This window comes from Neolamprologus multifasciatus, chromosome 2 (assembly GCF_963576455.1).
Source record: "Neolamprologus multifasciatus chromosome 2, fNeoMul1.2, whole genome shotgun sequence".
Taxonomy (NCBI): domain Eukaryota; kingdom Metazoa; phylum Chordata; class Actinopteri; order Cichliformes; family Cichlidae; genus Neolamprologus; species Neolamprologus multifasciatus.
In genome coordinates this window covers 28,062,648-28,084,952 of record NC_140440.1, presented here as the reverse complement: position 1 = coordinate 28,084,952, position 22,305 = coordinate 28,062,648, and the positions used below count along the sequence as shown (strand labels likewise).

Here is a 22,305-nt window from a genome sequence, read left to right as displayed (position 1 = left end):
CAGCCTTTTTTCTCGCTCTCTCTCTCCCTCTGTGTGTGTGTGTATGTGTATACCTGTGGTTTTTCTGCTCTCTCAGAAGGCCAGTAATCGAAGTGCAGACTGTGTCTTTGTGGAAAAGGTCCTAGAAAACCACTACACAGCTCTAATGTCAGCGCGCTACACGGGCTGGTATGTTGGCTTTACTAAAAAAGGGCGTCCTCGCCGTGGTCCGCAGACGCTTCCCAACCAACAGGATGTACACTTCATGAAACGCTTCCCACCGGGAGAGCAGCCTGACCTCACCACTCCATTTCGCTTCACCACCGTCAGCAAGCGGGGCAAGAGGGTGCGCGCTACTGGGCCCCGCTAGTTGTGGCTAACTCTAGCACCCACTGTCTTGTCATCCAAAGCCTTGACCTGAGCCTGCCAATAGCTAACCCTTTCATTCCTTCTGTCACACATGACTGAACACTTCCCTTTGTTGGGAAAAACATTGACCAGAATATTAATGAATCATTCATGGGGTTTAGCTCTACACCTTATTTGCCACTACAGCCTCCCTAGTTAATGATCATTCCTCTCAGTTTAAGTTCCCCTTACTGGACCAACGAGACCAATAATTGGTCCAGTGCTGGAAGCTCTTTGGACCTGGTGTGCTTCCCTTCATTTTCTAGATACACTGACAGTGAACCTGAAGGGCAGCCAGAGTCCCTGGGGTCTACAAAGGCCTTTAGTTCACAACCACAAAAACCACAAGGCCTTTGTGTCTCCTGTTCTGTACCAGCTGGACAATGTCAAGTATGGGATTACAACTGGACCATGCAAAACAGACAAGGGTGAGAAAGACTGACTGAACAAGAGAGTGGGTGCTTAGCCTGCAGATAAAGGGAAAGAATGATGGAGAAGACATGAAAATGGTGGAATGGACAAAAGGGATATAGTGATCTGCTCAGATCAAATGGACCAGTAATGGACTGTTGACATGTGTCGCACTTATTTGTCTCACTGCTAAATTAGTGCCATCCTGTGAGGCTATTGGATGAATGGCAGGGTGAATGAGGGAATGTTCGAATGAGTGGCTTACTGAATAATTGCATGTTTGCAAGAAGTCAATGAGAAAATGTATGTTAGAGTGTGTGTGTCAGTGAGTGAGCGAGTGCAACAACCATGAGTGAAGCTGGATCACGGGGGACTCTGGAAAGGGACCATGTAGTCCCTGCATGAACCTGTGACAACTCACCGCAGGGACTGAAGCTTTAGGAACTGGAATGTATAAGAAAAAAAATACACACACACACAAAAAAAAAAACAAGCTGCACCAAAAACAGCCAGCAAAATCACAGCAAAACCAAACTAACAACTGACCAAAGACAACTGGAAGACAACCTTCTTCATGAATCCTCCCTCCCAACAGGACATGACATCCTCAGCCTTTAGGCACAGAGGATGATGAGTGCCAGGGCCGAGCCCGCCGGGGAGGGTGCCTTTTCTTTTAGCATCGCTATGGAAACGACCCAGGGGATGATGCTCCTGTGCGATACCGTGGATACAGAGTGCTGCTACCAGGACATTCAGTGGAACAAACCAAAGTCTCATGCATAAACACAGGAGAAAAAAATATTAAAGGGAACAATTTATTGAAAGTTCTATATATATATTATATATATAAAAGAAGACAGAAACCCTAAATAAGCAATCTTACTATGATGGTTACTATAATTATTATGATAAAATTATTTCATTTATTTATTTCAGCTCTGTGTGCAGCAGTCTTTCTCGACTCAGTAAACCTTACAGAAACATTTTCTTTGTCTCCCGTCCTCATTCAACTTCTTCTTCACCTGCTCCGTTCTGTTTAAAGGGCCACTTTCACAGACACACCTGATCTGACCTTCTAGTGATTAATACGTTGTATATCATTTAGAACTTGTTTTTTCAGGTTCAGGCTCACCTCTACGTAGATTTGGTCTGCATTAAGGGTCCTCACATGCAGATCTTCTGAACAAGCAGACAAAAGATAAGCTAAATACAATACACTGAGATAGATAAATTATAATAGAACTTATGCAGCATTATGTAGGATTGCAAAATTGTGACTTCTGAGTGGTAGCTGCTGGAACAAAGCTGTTTTTTGTTGTTTTACGCTTTGGCATTAGAAGCCTTTCTACAAGAGGAAGAGAAACTCACTATGCAAACTGGTTAAGTAACACCAGTACCCAGCTAACCGCTGTAACTGTCTAGGCCACATCTACAGGTATCTGGGTTCAACTGTGGGTCACCAATCAGCCTCTGAGACAATTTAACAATTTGAGTAAGAGCTCTGTTCTTTACAGATGAATATTCACACACAAACACACACACACACACACACTAAATAAAACTGTGATAAAATAATTGATTTAAATAACAGATTCATCACTGTTTGGTTTTCGGACTGATTGAAAAAACGAAATCTCAAGACATCACCTTTGATTGAAAATCTTTAGAAGGCGTTAGGTTTGAGCTCCATAAGCTACGATCAGGTCAATCCTTATGCCTGTTTTTTTATGTAAGATGCCCTGCTTTTTGCAACCCTCAAGGGATTTGTGTGTCCTACCAGGATAAAACCAGCTCTCTTTCATTTATTAGGCAAATGTGTAAACCACTAGTAGTCGCAGGTTTAATCTCTTTTTTATGTTTGTGGGAGAATTGGTGATCTAATGCTGTAAATCTGAGACAAGCAGGGTTTGCAGTATCTAACTTAATATTTTAAGCATGCAGGAGATAAATATCACAGTAACAGTATCGAGTATTTTGATATAAAATTATAACTTACAACAACCAATTTTGCCCATTTGTATGAGGCTTACTTTTTGCATTTATAACAAGATACTGGCTGCAAATTAAAATTTGTTGATAGCACATTATTTTATTCATTTTTTGTTAAACTGTATAAAAGTTTTGAAATGGTTTCTGAGCAAATACCACAGGAATGCTGAGTAATGGCAAAAACCTGCCTCTTTTTCACCAGCCAGATTTGGGAGGTACTGTGAAGTTGAAATGGAAGTTGAAATACAGCAACAAAAATACACCGTCCAAACTAGAAGTTCTTTTACCAGCAGATGTCTAACAGAGTCAAGGTGCAAGGGACCTCGGCAGAACAGGTTCTCAAGTTTTCATAGTCACTATGGGCTGAAATAGTCACCGTAGCTCAGACATTAAAATGCATGGAAAATACATATCTAAGATTTACCAGCCTAACACAGGAACCATTTGAAAATACTTAAAAAAAATACTGAGCATTAGTTGCTGTGCAAAAACCAGCAGTCACTTCCCTGCTGTAAAGCTTTGCAGTCAATTTCCATCATGGAGGATCAGACAACAAGCAGTAGTGAGATACAGTTTCATAGTTGCTTCTTTGCTCATCTTATCCCCCATCCCTCCCCTTCCTTCCCTATCCTAGCAGGAGGTCAGTGAAAAGATGTCACTGCCAAATGACCCAATCATGTCTGCAGACACAAACAGCTGACTCAGGGGGGAAAAGGGTTGTACCAGAGGATTCCTGTTGCAAAGCAGCAGGAATCTGTACTGGGGGGCTGTACAAGGAGGAGACAGTGAGGTGGGAGGGATAGGATAAAGACAAGTGAGTAGGGGGTGGTGGCGGTGGGGCGAGCTGTTCATTTTTGGAACGTTGCTCCAGTTCCACTCGGGAATGATGGAAATATTCCGCATAGCCAAACCCGGAGTGGAAGGTGTATGGTAATCATGTCGAGGAAGGAATGCCAAATATGTGCGTGAGAACGGAGCTGTGACCTGAGAGCTGCAGGAATTATGGGCCAAAATCCCACAGACCCAGAGGAAGCACACACACCCATATCCAACACATACACACATCATATATTAATGGTGCTCCACCAAGCACAAATCCATCCCACATAACTTATTCCCAGAATTTGAAACATTCTACTATACTGAACTAAACCCAGAAATGAAGAAAACCAACCCCCTCAGCAGGCCACCTCCCCTCCTTCTCTTCCTCCTAGAGAAAACACACTGCACAATAACAAATGTATTATAGATCTCAACTACACTACCCAGAGCTTTGCTAGAAGTCCTCCACTGTAAGCTTTTTAAAGTATACATCCCTCCTTCACAGTTAGTGTTTACAACAGTGGGCATGTGATCTGCTGTAACAGGTTGTTTAGACTCCAAACCTGGCTACCCAACAGTCACAGAGGCACAGACTCATAAACAGATCGGCTTGTAGGAGAAAGCTGATTTTATACCCCCACCTGGTGGCTGCATTCAATACTTGAACAGTAGCAATGGAATACAACCTCACCAGCATGTATTCCTTTCTTTAAAAAGAAAAAGAAAATCTATATCTGTCTCTCTCATATATCTCTCTATCTCATAGTTGACTATTGAGGCCAAGATGCAAACTGGCTTCCGTTAAATTCAAACTCTCAGCCACTGGCACCCATTTTCTGAACATCGTCATTAATCGGAGACTGAAATTGATGATCACTAGTAGGGAGAACTAATAATTTCCCCCATGGATTTTATGTTAAACATTTTTGTACTCAAATTTTGTGCAGTACCTAATGTACATGTTCAGGACGAGGTGTGCTCTTATAATGCTTGCCATCCTTTTTAATTTTTAAAATAACAAGAAAAAACAAAAACAAACGCCATTTCTATTTAGAAAACGCAATAGGGTAAAAGATAAGTACCTGTCAAAGGGCTATGTTCCATGTTGACAGACAGCATTTACATGCAGCATTCTTTCAGATTTGCATGTACTCCAAACAATGTGTGTCTGCAAACAATCTGATAGAATACATTAAGTGTCATTGTGTGTAAGGGTATTTTTCGGTCCAACGGTTTTCTTGTAGGTAACAACAGCTACTTCCTTCCCATCTAGCCTGTTTACAATATACTTCAGATAAAGGCCTAATGAACTTTCAGTCAGATGGAGAGGCAGTGCAACACACACATACACCACACATGCCATCCACACAGACGAGAACAGATAGACAACTACACACTCATTCATGTTACAGTTGGCTCAACACTCCACCACTGTCAAGTACTTTATTCACAATAAGGTCATTTTCTTCTTTAAAAAATCATTTTTAATATACAACACAATTTTTGACAAGACAACTCCGTTTACAGCTAAATTTGAGCTCTTGAATTCCAGCTTCTCTCATAACCAAAGCAAGCACGATGATGATGATGATGTAAGGAGAGAAAGATGGTGTGAAAGGGACAGATGGACAAGAGGTCAAGATTAGAAGAAAGAATGAGGAAGAAGACAGAAAGAGCAAGAGGGTGGGAAGAAAGGACTACGCTTAGTATGATTTTTTTTTTTGTACTAAGAACCAAAAATACTCAAATAAAATTAGAACAGTAATAAAAAAACGAAAAGAGTTTAAGAAAAAAAAAAAAAAAAAAAAAAAAAAAAAAAAGAGCAGAGGTGTACCAGGATGCTGTATCCAAGGCACCCTCACATGCATGTCTGTGACGCTTCTGCTCCGTTCTGCCATTTCACAAGTCCACATACACAGACACACTCTTGCAAACTTTGAGTGTGTATGTGCGCGCACCCCCATATTCCAAACGAGTGTGCATCTCTGGAGGTTGGGGAGAGGGAGCGTAGGAAGGGTGGGGTGGGTGGAGAGAAAGAGAGAGACAGGGAGACATAAGAGAGAGTGAAAGGGAGGAAGGGATGCAATCCCAAACACTTCTCCCTCCCTCCTTCACTCCCTCCAGCTCCCATCCTTCCCTTCTTTCCTAGAGCTGAGTAAAGAGTCTCTGTCTCCCGCATCACAGCTCCGGTCATCCTCTGTCCAACTGTGCCACTGTGCATGTACATATGTGTGTCTGTGTGTGCGCGTGTCTATGTAATATATATATTTATAAATATATATCTATAAGCGATTCCATATCAGTGGAAACCAGTTTTGGCTGGGACTGAAAACTGAGGAGAAGCAGCTGCTTTAAGTTTGTATCAAGGGGACCAAAAAAAAAAAGGGAGGGGGGGGGGGGAGCTTGTGACTTATATAAGGTCTAAGTTAATACTGTCATTAGTGTACTTTACAAAACATAAATTAGTAGTAGAAGGTGAGCTTCTTGGGAGCGCTGCATTGGTTTTGTAGTAGGGAATCCTCATCAGTGTTGACCTGTGTGTGTATATGTCGCTTTACTGGGCAGGCAATGGGCACAAGCTTAGAGTCTGTCAGAACTGGCAGAGAGGAGGAGGTTGTGGGGTCTGAGTGGGAGATGGACAGAGAGATGACAAGGAGGAACGAGAAGAGATGGGCTCCTTTCCATGACGGATGCACCGATCAACCAATCAGCCCTGGGTTCCTCCAAGAAAGGGTACGGTTGATGGTGACACCTGGGTGAGAAAGCCAGAGTGTCACACAGGTGGGTCTGCACCACAAGGGTAAACACAGAATGCTGGATTTTTATGGAAAGGTTTTACAGTGCCAGGTGTATCTAGGTACCTGCTATCTAGAAATATACGTGTAGGTACGCGAAGGAGACCGTCCCTCTGACTGCCCGTTGGTTGAGACGTTCAGGAAGTCCCATATCAGAATGGTGTCGTCGTGAGAACTGCTGATGATCTGAAACTCATCAAACTGCAGACGGAACACGCGACCAGAGTGCTCCTGAAAACACAACAATTTAGGAAATAATTTTACATAATAAGCACACAGAGCTAGATTATTAAAAGAACTACTGTTCTCCATAAATTAAAGAGGCCTGACTAGAAGTTAAAACAATGGGTTTTCCACCAGAGTCACACAGTTAATTTGTAATGAATCATCCATGCCCAGTGCTCTATACACACAATTATTTAATAAAGAGCAATAAAATTTAGTGGAGAGTATTTTCAAGAGCATTTGTAATGTTTTTTGTTTGTTTTAGGTGAATGTACAAACTAATATCTGGATGGTGATTACGTTGAATATCAACAAATATGCACATTAAATGTAGTGACATTTACTGATAGTTAAAACTATCAAAATTAAAATTTACTTGTATTTTTAGTAAGAAAAAGACAAACATCCACATTTTTTCCCCTTCCCCAGAGGCGCTGCACTCACTTCATTAGTCAGACACTTGGGGATGCTAAATCGCTGTTACTCACCACTAGAGTGCGCAGACATAATGTGCTGGCTGGGGCTCGTGGGTCCAGGGCTGCCTGCAGGTCCCATACCTTAATTTTGCTGCACGGCAAATCAAAATGTCACAAAACAAACCCAAAACAAAAGTCTGTGCACAAAACGGTGTATTTGCATGACTTACCCGTCGTAGGCGCCGCTGACAATCCTTTTGTTGTCAAAGCGAATGCAGCGCACCAACTCCTCGTGACCTTCCAACACTCGTAAGCATGCCCCACACTCTATGTCCCATAACCTGCAGAAAGAGAAGCCTTTGTAAACAAACACCAAGATCCAGACCCTGCAGTGTTTACACAGCAATCTGTGCCAAAATGTCATTCCAAACACTGACAAGTCAAACTGGGACTTTTAAACTTTCAGCTCACTTGTTCAGAGAAAAAGAAATTGCAAATGCTTGTAAATAAAAAGTGTTCATGTTAAATTCAGCTAAAATATTACAACCTTTGAAACGGACAGACTTCAAACAGACAACTAACAGTTGTGCATAACTCCCTATGTTTAAGTCAGTCACAAAGGCACAATCTAGTTGCCAAATAAAGTGACTGCTAAGACCAAAGACTCAATATTTATCCATTTGCCCTAACGTGTCTGCTGATTGTGTATTATGCTGATGCAATCACAATTCCTTTCGCTGCGCCTTCACATAAAAATCTCACCTGTGAAAACTGCAAGTTAAGAAATAGATGTGCAACACATTATTGACATTGAGCTTTGGAACCAAATTCTACTGTACATCAAAAATCCATCAAAATAACAGAACAAAGCTTCAAAGATTTTTCAACTGCAATCAGTTTGTAGTACTGCTAGCTGGGATTCAAATAAGACAGCGACTAGACTGAGCTGTTAGGTGACAGGTTGCAGGTAAGAGTCAGGTGATTGGGGGCACATCTCCAAGAGGTACCTAAGATTTCCACTTATGTACACCACAAAAATAATAATGCTGATGGCTGCTCACAGAATGACGCCACATCGAAGTATTTAACAAATATGTCTGTTGCCAAAACTGAGCATAAACAAGCTAACTCTGGGATCTTCATTACACTGGCTGCCCTCTACACTCATGCTGTCATTTGATGGTGAATACAAATAAAAGAAGATGTAAACATAACTGAACAAACATATCAGACATTCTTTTTTGCAATCATAAACTCAGCTACTGTAATCTTGCCCCATCAGGAGGCCGAACACGTTAGCCAGACATTTAATTTATTTAAGAGGTGTTTAATAGTGAAACATTGACAGGTATTCTACATAATCCCAAATTACTTTGCTTCTTTGCTTGCCTGTATTACGTAGCATGACTGTATCTGCTAACAAAGGCCATGGTTTTAACTGACTACCGGATTTTAAATTTGAGGACATATGTTTGCTAGTTTAGCCATGAATTTCACACACACATACCGAATTGTGTTGTCAGATGAGCCACTAACCACCAACCGATCTCTGTATTGTAGACAGGCAATTCCCCGCTTGTGACCATTTAGAGTACGAACAAACTCACAGGTGCTGGTGCTCCATACCTACACAGGGGGACAACACAGAAAGTTTACAACATTTAAGGAAATTTTTAGTCAGAGGGTTTTTAATCATGTACATCTGTTCTACTGATAAATAAAACTAAAACTCTGACATCAAATTAATCCAAATTTTATGAGATGGATAATATTTCTGGAAAAGAAAAAGAAGAAAAAAAAATGGAATGATTTGTAAAGGAACATTTCTCTAACTGTCGTCACCTTTATAGTGCGGTCCCCTGAGGCAGACACAATGTATTTGTCGTCAAAGTCAACCACATTGACGGCAGCCCGATGTCCCACCAGGACGCGGCGTAGACTGATGTCAGTAGGCGAGGCCATATCCCAGACTGCAATTGAACGGTCCTTGGAGCAGGTGACCATCAACCCATTTGCAAAACGCAGATGAAGAACTGCCTCATTGTGGTGGATCAATGTGTTCAGCACCTCACCCGTCGTTACCTCCCACACCCTGTAGAGTGGAGGGAGACGTCAGCAGGGTCGAATGTTAAAGGCAAAGGTGACAGAAAGAGGAAGAAAACAGAACATGGCAAGAAGGAAAAACAGACATGTCAAGGGACGGGGTGTAAAAACAAAGAAAGAAGAAATGACACAGTGGAAAATGATTGAAGGAAAGAAAAATGAGATGGGGGGGGCAACAGGAAGAGAGGTCAAAAAGGAGATGGAAAGGACATGGAAGAAAAACAAAGGAAAATGAAAAACAATAGAGACACACGAGATTTTAGTTTTTTTTCTAGATTTGTAATAGAGAGTATCTCACACTTCAGACATGTACACACAGTGAGCTGTACTAAGGCGCCAAGAGTCAAACGCACAACACTCTGGAAAAGCTGACAACCAAACCCACAAACAAAGTGCCTGTCAAACTGTTGCTAAGGAAGTGAAGTCACATTTTCCTTGGATACTGCCCAGTGAGTACGCCTGAAGTGTGAAGTAATAAGAGAAATAATGTTGAGCTTCTGTGTGCAGTAGCCAAACAAGCGTCAAGCTATACACAACAAGCCAAGACGTTTAATATCTGCAATGAAATGCATCCAACTATCTCCAATAAAAACAGTAAAACTAATTCATTTTGATAGGATATATGCTAAAGTTTTTATATTCGATTTCTTAGATGCACAACACCGGGTGTAGTCATGACCGGCTGTGAAACAAGCACACATTAGGATTCCTCAATACATGCATAAAGTATTTTGAGCATTCTAAGCTTTTACAAGACGGATGGGATGCTGTTAGAAAAGCACATTTACCAAACATATTACTAAATTATGTCAAATTAACATTAAAAAAAAAGAAAAAATACATAAATAAGACTACTAAAAATCTCCAGGTGCTCTCATTTTCTCTTGCAGTCCAAAGACATGAAAGTTATGTTAGCTGGCAATATTAACCTGGCTGTAAGTGTGGATATGAGACAAGGATTTCAAGCTCATAGCATAAACTGCTGCTGTGTGGATGGGAGAAGAGTGTAAAGGATCCTGAGTGGTTGCCTTTTCTTTCTAATCCAATTGGAGCTCTTAGCTGGAAGAAATTCCTGGTTCTAAGTCAAGCTCTAACACTTTGTTTAATTTGATGTTTTACTTTGGACGTATCAGTAACCAATCTAAGAGATCTAAAAGAAAATGCAGACAAAAAACAAAAACCTTGTACCACATAGGATCTCCTATGGCACACGTGTCAAAGTCAAGGCCCATGGGCCACATCCGGCCCGGCGTACATTTATATCCGGCCCGCGAGATCATTTTACATAGATGTACTATTATTGTTATGCATGGCCCGGCGATATGAGGCGCTAATAATATACAAACTCCAGATCCCATAATGCAGCGCTGCAGCCTCCTTGCTGAACGCTAGGCTAACTGGGAACATTCCCGCGTCAATCAAGTCAAACTTCTGTTATTGCGAAGCTGGCCGCTCACAATGGTGGAGAGGAAAGTTGATTCTGAAAGCAAAGCCTTTCAGCGCCAGTGGATGACTGAATACATGTTTACAAACATTGCTGGTAAACCCATGTGTCTTATTAGTGGAGCTAATGTGGCTATAATTAGGGAATTTAATTTAAGACGGCACTACGAGACAAAACGTCAGGATAAGCTGAAAAACCCAAATGCAGAAATTACAGAAAGTAGAAGAGCTAAAGAAGAATCTGACATTTCAGCAGACTTTTTTTCACCAGAGCAAAAAAAAAGTTTTGTAGCAGAGGAGATAGCCAAATCAGCCCGGTACCACTCTGAAGAGCTGCCTGATGAAGCTGTGCAACAGTTTGTGTCCAGACAAAACGCAGATTTTGGCAAATGTGAGCCTGAGGAGAAACGCGATTGCTGATCAGGTTTGTGAGATGGCCATTGATTTAAGAACACAGTTGTGTGAAAGAAGCAAAAACTTCATTGCATACTCTCTTGCTGTAGATGAAAGTATAGACATGCATTGCACAGCTGACCATCTTCATCCGTGGAGAGGAAATATTGAACATTAAATCAATGCACGGGACAACGATAGGAAAAGACATTTTTTAAAACGTATGTCAAAGTCTAATCGACATGAAACTGCCCTGGGACAAACTTGTTGGACTTGCAACAGATGGAGCGCCGGTGTTGTGCGGTGAAAAAAGCGGACTAATCGGCAGGATGCGAGTAAAGATGCAGGAGGAGAACTGTACCGGTGAGTTAACAGCATATCACTGCATCATACACCAGGAAAGGCTGTGTTGTAAAGTCCTAAAAATGGAGCATGTAATGTTCACCGTAACGCAAACCCTAAATTTTATCTGAGCCAAAAGCTTAAATCACCGTCAATTTCAGTCTTTTGTGTGGGAAATAGATTCAGAGTTTGCCGACATTCCTTATCATACAGAGGTCCGTTGGCTGAGTTGGGGAAAAGTTCTCAATAGAGTTTTTGAGCTCAGCTAATGAACATGGCATATATGATGCGGTGAAGGCATTTCAAGTGAAGCTGTCACAAATGCACCAATGCAACCTGCCTCACTTTCCCTGTTGCCAAGTAATGTTGAACCAAGTCAGCGCACTTTGCTGAACTGCACCTGTGCAGATTCAGATGGAGCTGCAGTGTAATGATACACTCAAGGCAAAGTACGACACTGAATGGCCCGCAGTTTATTAGTTCCAGTCATTTATTTTTTCTGGGGTTTCTGGCAGCATGTTCATATTTCTAACTTGCATAATTTTGACAGGATATATTTTTATGAAGAGCAAAATATTTAAAGTTAGTTTATTTTTTTAAGTTTATTTAATCTTGAATAATATTCCTGTCTGTTTTTATTCATATTTATGTTTAAAAAACATTGTTTTAGTGTGTTCAATAAATCTTTATCTTGTTTGGCCCGCGACCTAAAGTGAGTTTTGGCCCCCTGTGCAATTGAGTTTGACACCCCTGTCCTATGGCTTTAAACCAACTTCCAATTATCTACATAGATATCCATGTCATGGGATTGTAAAAAAAAAAAAAAAAGGTTATTTTCAAATACTTGCCTGCATTTTGAGACCGTTTTTAAATTGTTAAAGTTATGAGAGTTATGAAAATTTAGCAAAAGCAGAAGTAAATATAGTGATACAATGTATTCATACCAAGTGGTATCCTCTGCTTTATTCAGACTTCCACAACTTTCTCTTCAGTAACTTGAACCATTTGTTCATCTTGCTGACATAGCTTTGACCTACTCCAAAAAAAACCCTGTGTTATTTCTGGAAAAAGATGCGCTGTACCTGACAGTTGAGTCAGAAGACCCGGTCACAATGACTCTCTCATCATACTGGAGACACAATACTGAGCCTGTGTGACCGGTCAGTATCTTCAGACACTCCAGAGTCTGTTTATCCCAGATCTAAAAAGGAGCAAAAAATGAATAAATTGAAGAGATGAGTAAAGCATAGGAAGATTTAGACAAAGAAAGAAATTGTTTTTAAAAGAATGCAGATTTGGGTCATGCTAAGAATGGCCCAGTCTCACAGCAGCATTCATGCCCCATTTCCCTACTGCTGCACTGAAGTGCATAAGAGCCATTCAGCTGTTCCCTCTCTGTGCGTCAGCCTCCTACATAACAATAAGATGACAAATCTGCTCATCTCCTCCCCTATCCACCCCTTCTCTTCATCCTCATCTTCTTGCAGGCCCCTCACAGGCAGACAGATAAGTGGAACACAGAGCATGTCTGGAGTTGAGACTTTCTTTCCTATAATTCACTTGTTCTCTGTCTCACTCTCTGCTGGTCCAGACCAACACCACACACAGTAAGATGGTAAGCCATAAAGAGAAAAAACACAAAAATAATAGGTTTTATTTATAACCAAGATTCGGTTACCTTGATGGAATTGTCCCTAAGGCCACTGATGATCTTGTCGTCATCGTACTGGAGACAGTAAACCCCTTTACTGTTTTCTGAGCGACACTGAATCCTCTGCAAGTTGTGTCTGCCACATCGCCAATTAGCCTCAATAGTCTAGACGGAAAGAGAAACAAAGAGGTCTGTAACAGATGCAACATCTACCATGCTACAAAATGGTTTCAGCATTATTGTGATGATAATTCAACACGAAAACAATAAATCATTTTCATTTATTACTCATAATCAAGAAGTCTTTGTACGAGTGTAGCAAAATGTGAACGTGAAAATAAAACTTAATCATTCGAGAGGATAATTACATTCACATTGCTCTTTGCTGAATCCAAAATGATAATCAACGTGAAGCTCAGTAACTAATTTTATTTTCAAACTTATACAGTTATGCCTATAAATGGTTTGCTTACTTAAGTCCATTTTTAAAAAAAATCATGATGACAAATAATATCTGGTGCAACAATACAAACTGATAAAAAAAAAATAAAAAAATTGAAAGTCATAAAAATAATGAGAATGTAATCACATTAGGCGTTATGACTTACCTCTATATCTTGAATGATCTTGGGATAGAGGGAGTGATAGTAGGAGTTGGGTGGGATTTCTGAGGTGCGGTTCTTGAACAGATATTTCTCCCTGAGGGGGGGGGGGGGGGGGGGAAGAGAGAGAATGACACTCGCCTTTGTGCACTGGGAATTTCTGCATGTGAAGCAGACACTAAAGCCCAACCAAGGATAACCTTTCCACTTTATCCTCAGGCTTTCCTGTATGTAAAATTAACCTTTTACATTTTTTTTACCCATATTTTAAACAGATTTCTTTCAATACACACTACAATATCATTTTCTTATTAACCTGCATCTGGGAGTGCCTGCATTCGGTCTTACCACTGGTGTCTCTCGGACAGGCCTTTCCAGAGCGGATCAGTTCGGACCATGCGTTCAATGAGCTTCTTCCACAGCATACCCTCAGAGATGACCCTCTGCCACTCCTTACATACCAGCTCTGCTGCACACAGCGAGCGTGCATCCAGGAAAGACAGGATGTTCTCCGCTATGTGATCCAAGCCTTGGGCTAGACAGAGGGGGAAAAGAGGTGACCAAGTGCAAGCAGTGACATTACCTCACCTCGTTAGTTTATCTGTCCCCAGAGCTCATTTATTCTGAATTGTTCAAAGACAATCAATAAATCAAGTTGCGTTTATTCCTTTAAAATGCTTATAAAAAGGTTAGAAAGGGTTTTATGTTTCAGTTTACCTTTTAAAATAAAATAAAAAATAAAATTTATACACATATATACACACAGTTGGGTGGTCAAAGACTTTTTGACCACCCAACTTTGTTGAGCTACGATGCAGTTAGGGAAGATGTACGTCATGCATAACCTGTGGGTAACAAACATCTGCTAATCTCTGTTGGTACCTGGCAGCGCAGTAATGAAATCCCTCTGCAGCATTGGTTTGAGGTAGGAATTGATGTGGCCGTGCTGGTAGTGGCACATACGGGAAATCAGGCGCTCAACAAACTCCACCTGCTCGGCCTCCGACCACTGGTCAAACAGGGCGATGCAATGCTCCTTCTCCTTCTCATAGTTCCCCTCTGACGGGCGTTTACGAGATCCCACAACAGGACCGTTACTAAGCTGTAAATATCAGGAGCACATGAAGATTAAATGTCTAGTTGTGTTAGACTGAGAAGATGTTGATAAATAGTCACATAACGCAAATCCAGTCAGTTAAATCTTTCAGGTTCCCGCTGTGACACAGGAAATCATTTCAACTGTATACCAAACTTTGAGCAGCAGCTCATTTTTGTATGAAGAGAAATTGCTGACTGGGAGTGTCACCTGTGGATTGGTGAACTTACTTGAAGTTCTTCAGTGCATAGTTTCCCAGCTAACACCATGGCATTAAAAACGATTTGAACTCAAATGTAGTTTTTCAAGTAATGCAATCTAATGTTACTAAATGATTTTATTTTTCCCGTCTAGAAAGCTTTCTAAATAAAAATAAATACATTGAGGCAAAGAAGGTGGGGGAGACACTGAAGCTCAAAGTTGCTGTGCTTATTGAAGCCCATGTATAGGCGTGAATGAATGGGATTAATGCTGCCAAAAGTTCAAAATAAATTTTTACTGCCACGCAATAAAGCTCCAGACACACAGTAGAGAGAAAGGGAGAGAGACTGATTAGTGGTGTTTTCATTTGAACTGCAGCAGGAGACAACAAAACCTTTAATGTAAATATCAAAGGTTACTGTATTTTAAGAATCCAAAAAGGTCCAAATTGTAGTAGTTTTAAAGTCAGCTGAAGCTTTAACAACAGTTAATTCTTAAATAATAAACCATACCAATGTTGTATGTACATTTGAAATACTGTAATAAAGCACACCTTGAGAACTGTATTCTTCTTTGGCGACAGATCGTCCACAAGGTTCTGTGACTCCATCCCTGATGTGTTCTGTGGATAAAGAACAAAACAAAGACGTGCCACAGGTTAGTGTTTCATTCTCACTCAGTCTGTGTTTAAAGGAACTTTCAGAGCTGGGGCAGCAGTGTGGATAGCGTTTGGCGCAAGAATGCAACAAACACAGCCAAGGAGGGGGTAACCATCAAGTTTCTGAGACGTGCACGCACAAACAGCCTTGCATACACACACACACACAAAGTGAGGAAAGAAAAGAAAATAAGAAAAGAGAAAACAAAGCACTGCAACAAAGAATCTATCCTCTTGCTTGTCTGTGATGTGGGTCAAATAGTCTGGACAGGAAATTAAAAGGCAAAATCTTGGGTATGTCACTGGCACTCAGCTCAGGTATAACTGTAATAAAAGAGATATTGGTCTTTGAGATACAAATGATAGAAAGAAAATAAGATCTAAGCCATTTCTAGCATCCTTTGTAAATGGACTGCAAACATGCTATAGAAACTTTAATACTAACATTGTTATCCAGAGCTCATGTACTGACATGTTCTGTACATTCAACTAAAACTATTAGCCTCCTTAGAGTATGTATATTTGGCTACGTCCACACGTACCCGGGTATTTTTGAAAACGCAGATTTTTCTATGCGTTTGCACCTTTCGTCCACACGTAAACGGCGTTTTCGGTGACTGAAAACAGAGATTTCTAAAAACGCCTGCCAGGGTGGATATTTTCGAAAACTCAGCTTTTGCATTTACGTGTGGACGAGGAAAACGGAGAAAACGCAGCGTCAAAGGTGTGCGCCTTTTTTGACGTCACACTGTGTGCCACGTTATTGTTTCGGTAAAATTAATTTCTACAATACTGTTAATTGTACTCTCTGCAGTGTTTAAATGCTTACATATACACACACAGTTACTGTCCCTCCACACATACGACTCGGTTCTGCTTCTATGCCCCATCTTTGTTTACTATTTCCCACCAAGGCTTCTAGACTTCTGATTGGCCAACATTTCTACACGGTTAGGAACCACCTTGGCATGTTTCTAGCAGTGTTTTGCCTTCATTTCTGCATTTACGTGTGGACGGGATTATTTTTTAAAACGAAAACTCTCCATTTTCAAAAATACCCGTGTACGTAGCCTTTGTTTGGAAGCCAGCGGCAGACAACAATTGTTATTCCTAATTAGACACATTCAGCAAAAATCACAGACCAACTGTACTCTTGGGGGCTCCTGGTTTATCATTTAGAGTTGTTAAAAATACAAACTGCTTATGTTAGGAGGCTTGATTAACTGTTTAATAAAAATAAAATAAAATTTTTTTTAAAAAAAAGCATATTCCTGAGCTAACAGGCCTTCAAAACAAACTGTACACTCAGCAAAAATAAAAAAGCAAAAACCATCTAAGCCATATCTACATTTGTAACACACCAATTCATCTATGTAATTTATAGGTTTACTGCTATACTTCTTAATGTATACATTTCCTGTTTGGGAACCTGGGGATACAAAAAAGGTTTACCTCAGAGAGGGTCAGAGCTATTGTATACATGTGTGGGTGAAAACAGTAATGTCAGGGGGGTAAAACAAATCTACAGTGTGTACCTGTTGGTCCATACATTATAAAAGCCCATCTGTTAAAGCTTTTTTCAGGAGCTGAAAAGTTTTCTTTGCAGTATAAACAAGCTCTATCCTGAAAGCTGCTTGCACGGTCATGTAGACACTGTTGTTTATTTTACTTTTTTTATACTTCAAGCTGTTGCAAGTTTGCTCAGTGCAGATAACCATCTTTTGGTGATGCTGCTACAGGAAGAGCTTGAGCAAAATCAACAGAACTGAGTGGCTGCAATCAGTACAACCACACAAACAAAAAGATCCAAATACCAAGACTTTGTACTTGGATTTTTTCAAGTTCCAATGGGATAAGAAGCCATAATGGTCTTCTCAATTACCAAAGCAGACAGGATAAGAAGCCATGGTGGTCTTACTAGTGTTAATGATCATGCATAGAAGAAAAGAAAAAGCAAAAAGAAATAAAATTCACACACACAAAAAAGACACCAGGTTTAGCTAGGCAGGCAAGCAAGCAAACATGTAGCCTCTCAGAGCTTGAAGGAGGACCCCCACCTCGTCCCTCACACATCCAGGTAGAAGGAGAGAAAACAATAATCCTCAGTGCATGGTTATTCTCTGGTACCCTTGCATCCCTTCTCTTACCATACCAAAGTACTCAGGAAATAGTTTACTATTCAAACTTGGCATATCCAGATTTTTTTTTTTTTTTAGTTAAACAAGACAAAGCACTGGCAACTTTATCGTTTTCACTGTTCTGTTTCAAAAGATCTGAAAGTAGCATGTTATACTTTGTATAAATAAAATTACTTTTAAGCAGAGAGTGTTTGAGGAGGCACCAAAGAAGAACCCAAGAGCAGAGTGCTTCGAACAGGGAGGACAGGACAACGGAAGGTGAGGAGGTAGGAGGGTGAGGGGGTGAGTGGGTGCTGTGTGCACCAAGGTGATATGAGGAGTTGTGTGGGGTGGGCAAAGAAAAAGTAAAGGGTGAGGAGATGGCAAGGGAGGAGGGGAAAGGAGGAGGAGCAGCAGAATTAAGAGGAGAGAGGCAGAACCTGGTTGTGAGCCCGGGTGGAGGGGATGCTCTGCAGGCACCTGAGTGCACACAAACTCTCAGCCACCGAGGAGCAGCCCAGCCAGAGAGAGCGAGGCACAGAGCACTGTGTGAAAGAGAGAGAGGAAGGGAGGAGGAGAACGAAGTGGACAGGGTGAGGGAGGAAGAAAAAGGGAAGAGCAAGAGAGACGTGGGAAGTAAAGGAAGGGGAGGGGGGGGATGTTGGGAAGTGGAAACCAAAAAGGGTGAGTGAATAGATGGATCAATGAATGGATAGATGGATGGAAGTGGTGGGGAGTGAGAAGCAGGACAAGTGAAGTGTAAATGTGTGTAACGGGACAAAAAGAATGGATAAATAAATATGGTTTGGTTTGAAATTGAGAGGAAGTGAGCGTGTAACCATCAAAGGTGGAGAGAGAGGAGGAAGAGAGGTGGGGGATAGTGAGGGGGAAAAACCAGTATTAGAGCTACACACATTGGCACGGTGAGCGCAGGAACACACACCCCGTCACACACAGATACAGACTGATAAACATACACACGGAAGCATTATTAGACATGAACTGGGTGGGGATAGGTAGAGGAGAGGGAGGGGCAATGGTATTAATCGTCAATTAATGTCACTCTCGCTTTGACATGAGCCCCACCCACTGTTCTGCCATCCCCACTCTCATGAGAGGTTAGTGAATAACACTGGGACAAATAAATAAATTAAATTAAACACATGAACACAACCCAGACAAAATTCTCAATTTTCTGTGTAGGTAAACAATTTATGCTCCACTTTGTCTTATCCTTTAGTGTAATTTAATGACTTTAATCACATGTTAAGCTTTTTTTTCCTTTGTCAAGAAAATTATGACCAAGCGTTTGATTGAAATCCATGGGCTGAATATATGATAAATAGCTTTTATTACTAGACACAAATTCTGAGGCTGTTCAAGCACTTAAATTCTGTTTTAAGTTTTACCATTTACTTCAACTGAAAGGCCGAATTACTACTCAAACCATACAAAAAATGTCACTTTATTTACCCACATTGCAATTTAAACCTCCAATTTTTCCTGATTTAAGTTTTTTTTAACTTTTAAGCCCCTTTGTGATCTGGTGAGATTACCAATTTAAGACAACTTGCTCTTAATTACTGAGGAATGATTTAGGTCATTCATAGATGTTGTACCAAAAAGTGATTATTTGCCAAAGGGGAAAAAAATTATTGCGGATTCTCAAACTGATGTGAATGGCATGTTAAAATATAGTTTATCATTCATGAAATATTTTTGACATCAATTTTGTGATTTTTATCCCGCCTTTAAAAAGTCTAATTGAGATTAACAAAACGTTTTTAAGACATCTGGATAAGAAAGCAACAGATATTACAACAAACAACATACCAGCTCTAGAAATATGTTTTAAGTGGGGAAAAAAAAAGAACTCGCTTGACTATATTTAGAAATTAGAGTAGGTACAATACTGTAGAGTTATATACTTACAATACACATAATTTCTTTATTTTATAATAGCCCCTTTGTAAATCTTATTGATTACATCACAATTAGCAAGTATATTAGTCATAAAAACGAATGCAAACATCTGGGGAATCACTTTTTGGCAGACAGCGGCTATAGACACCTGTAATGCTTAAGCAAATGACTCTTTAGTACAAGTACATATTAGGTGCTCTTTTACGAAACTTTTTTTCAAAATTAACAGGACTACATCTTATTATCTACTAAGCAATATAAGACATTATTACTAGGCCCGGCTTTCAACCTTTAATTTGTACAGTACCACTGTATTTCTTGTACAAACCGATAGATCTTCCAAACACGTGTAAACTGAAATTCTTTTAAAGGTCAGTTTCGCTGACATAACAAATCAGATCCTCGTATTAATTGACGTCTTCCTTACGACCACTTTGACCCCACAGAGTAAATGTTAGCGGTTCGTAGGCTACAGTTAGCCTAGCTGGCTAGTTTATCGAGGCAGAAAATCAATGTACAATAAACCCAGTAGTTTTTGGCAAAATTTAATTGACTAAAAATGAAAACAATACCGTCGTCTTATTTATGTTTGTGGTTACAAAAATAGTTTTTCTAGACATAGTCAGACGTTTGTTTTTAATGTAGAAATTGGTGTCAAGCAGCGTATTTAGCAAGCTTGCTATTAAGCTAATTGCTAATGCTCGCTAGTGGAGGTAACGCCGTGTGAATGAAAAAGCAATACACTTCCTTCTACGCACTTAAAAAATATAAACACACAAGCAACGCATTGTTATGATTTTAGCTATGTTCACATAAAATATAAAAATGTGACTGACACACCATTTACCAAGTAAGTGGTCTTACCCTAAAACTACATGATATAACATCGCGTTGCCCGTAAATTTACGTAGTTCACGACATTCTAGTCAGTATTAGCATGGCGGCTAGCTAAGAATCAGGCAGGGCCCAGTTAAAGTGGCGCAGCGTCACCGCAGTAAACGCTACCCCAAGAATTCTCGTCTGCCTTCGACCGACGATTGCACATCAACCTCTTAATTTTTCCCATTATGTACAAACTGTACCCAAACCATCACAGGTTTTAAATTTATCAGAGAGAGATGTCTGGGACTTGTTAATCAATCCAACCAGTATGCGGAGCATTCGTAGCAAAATGTATCGATAATTTCAGGCCCTCCCTCTGATTTCTGGTTCCCCCTCCTTTTTCCTCCACCTCTCCCGACAAGTCGCTTCAGCCCGTTCCTGGCGTCGAATCGAGCCTCGGCGATTTCCTCAATAAAACACTGACAGCGATCAATTCGGTTGTTCATAATACCGTATAGAAAAAGATCTTACCACCAGTTCCACCGTTTTGTCCTCCATCTCCTGCTCCATGTTGACGATCCCCCCCGAAACTCGCTATGAAAATGGAAACCCAGCCCTGCGTCGGCGGCCCGCAAATTCAGAGACGTCATCCACTTCGCTCAGCCACACAGCTTTGGTAGGGCAGTGTCAAAAAGGTGGGTGGGGGATGGTAACGCCCATGGACTTTAATAACACGCCGATTGGATAGATTTTGGCTAAGTGGGCGTGGTTTCGCCTCTTTGCCTTTTATTGATTGGCCTGCCGTGCTACCAAGGCTTCCCCGGTGACTCCCCCAAACAAAAAGGCAAACTGATGAAGATGCTGTTGCTATCCTGAAGAGGAATACACCAAGGCAAAATCAATCATCCGCATAGCTTTTCTCTGAGATGCTGCAGGATGTTAGCTATTTTAAATATGCGGCATGACAGAAACAGATACTTTATGACGCTTAATTTAAAGTTTTCAAATACACACTTTAGCAAACTCAGGATTATGCATGGGTAAAACAAATTCAACAAAGTAGTCATAGATAATCAAAAGTGGTAACAAGAACCACTAACAACCATTATAACAACCAGAAACCAGTTCAATAAAATGATGAATTAACATTGCAGCTTAAAACCTGAAACTCCATCAATACAGACGCAGGAAAGCCTGGTCCAGATTTTTTTTGTCTTTTAAGCCGAGCAATCCAGACAAGGCAATAAACCAGGATCTTTGGGATAACTTCACCTTAGCTGAACTGTTGTTGCTTTCCTGCGAATCCCTGCGAAGTGTATGGGTTTGAATTACTCACATCCCCAACCCTCCGGTCTATTACACCATCATTGGTTTAATACCATAATAAGCAGGTCAGTTTGTTTGCCTTCTCAGCAACTGGAGCCAGAAAACTCACCATTCACCAGTGTAGGTTTACTTCCTCAGCTTGCTATATTTATAATCTAAGGCATGATTTACCAAGGTCATTCTCTACAAATCTTTAGGGAACATGTCTTCATAAATTCTGCTCTTTGCATTATGAATGAGAACCTGGGCATTTGCTCTTACCTTTGCTCCCCTATTCGACACACAAATGTCAAAACCAACTTTCTAGACCAACACATCCTATAAAAACTGTCGGCAGGAATGCAATGACAAATTGAGATTTTTAATTAATTTAGATTTATAAAAGTGGTCAGATAAATGTACAAATGCAATCCAATGTGTACACGGGATATTTCATTTAAGGGAAGTTCATTTAAAGAGATGACTGCATGTAAAGGCCAAGATTTATAATGAATAGCTATATTAAAGATGTGATTTTACTGCCTTTTGCAATTTAAAATGTAGAAAATTTCAACATTATGTGGCAAGTCTGACGATTGAATAA

The 22,305-nt window shown here is 40.5% G+C and overlaps 2 protein-coding genes across 6 annotated transcripts in view; one reads left to right on the top strand and one right to left on the bottom strand.

Moving 5' to 3' along the window:
• fgf18a (fibroblast growth factor 18a) overlaps positions 1 to 5,362 on the top strand; it is a 13,382-nt gene extending 8,020 nt beyond the window's left edge. For all 4 annotated transcript variants that reach the window (XM_085179299.1, XM_085179319.1, XM_085179289.1 and 1 more), the window contains one exon: positions 77 to 5,362. In XM_085179299.1, coding sequence (XP_085035425.1) covers positions 77 to 349 — 273 coding nt within the window. In that variant the 3' untranslated portion in view covers positions 350 to 5,362. The remainder of the gene's footprint in view (positions 1 to 76) is intronic.
• Positions 5,010 to 22,282, bottom strand: fbxw11a (F-box and WD repeat domain containing 11a). 2 transcript variants are annotated; one of them, XM_085179252.1, is made up of 14 exons: positions 20,928 to 22,282; positions 18,092 to 18,196; positions 15,430 to 15,498; positions 14,462 to 14,681; positions 13,928 to 14,114; positions 13,586 to 13,676; positions 13,005 to 13,142; positions 12,409 to 12,527; positions 8,888 to 9,137; positions 8,553 to 8,671; positions 7,276 to 7,386; positions 7,118 to 7,196; positions 6,471 to 6,635; positions 5,010 to 6,361 (listed from the first exon to the last, which is right to left on the bottom strand). In XM_085179252.1, the coding sequence occupies exons 1-13, from the start codon at positions 20,964 to 20,966 to the stop codon at positions 6,474 to 6,476; spliced, it is 1,689 nt and encodes a 562-aa protein (XP_085035378.1). In that variant the 5' UTR covers positions 20,967 to 22,282; the 3' UTR covers positions 5,010 to 6,361; positions 6,471 to 6,473. The 2 variants fall into 2 exon arrangements, with proteins under 2 accessions (XP_085035378.1, XP_085035388.1); XM_085179262.1 differs by lacking the exon at positions 18,092 to 18,196.
• Between the last annotated feature and the right edge of the window lie 23 nt (positions 22,283 to 22,305).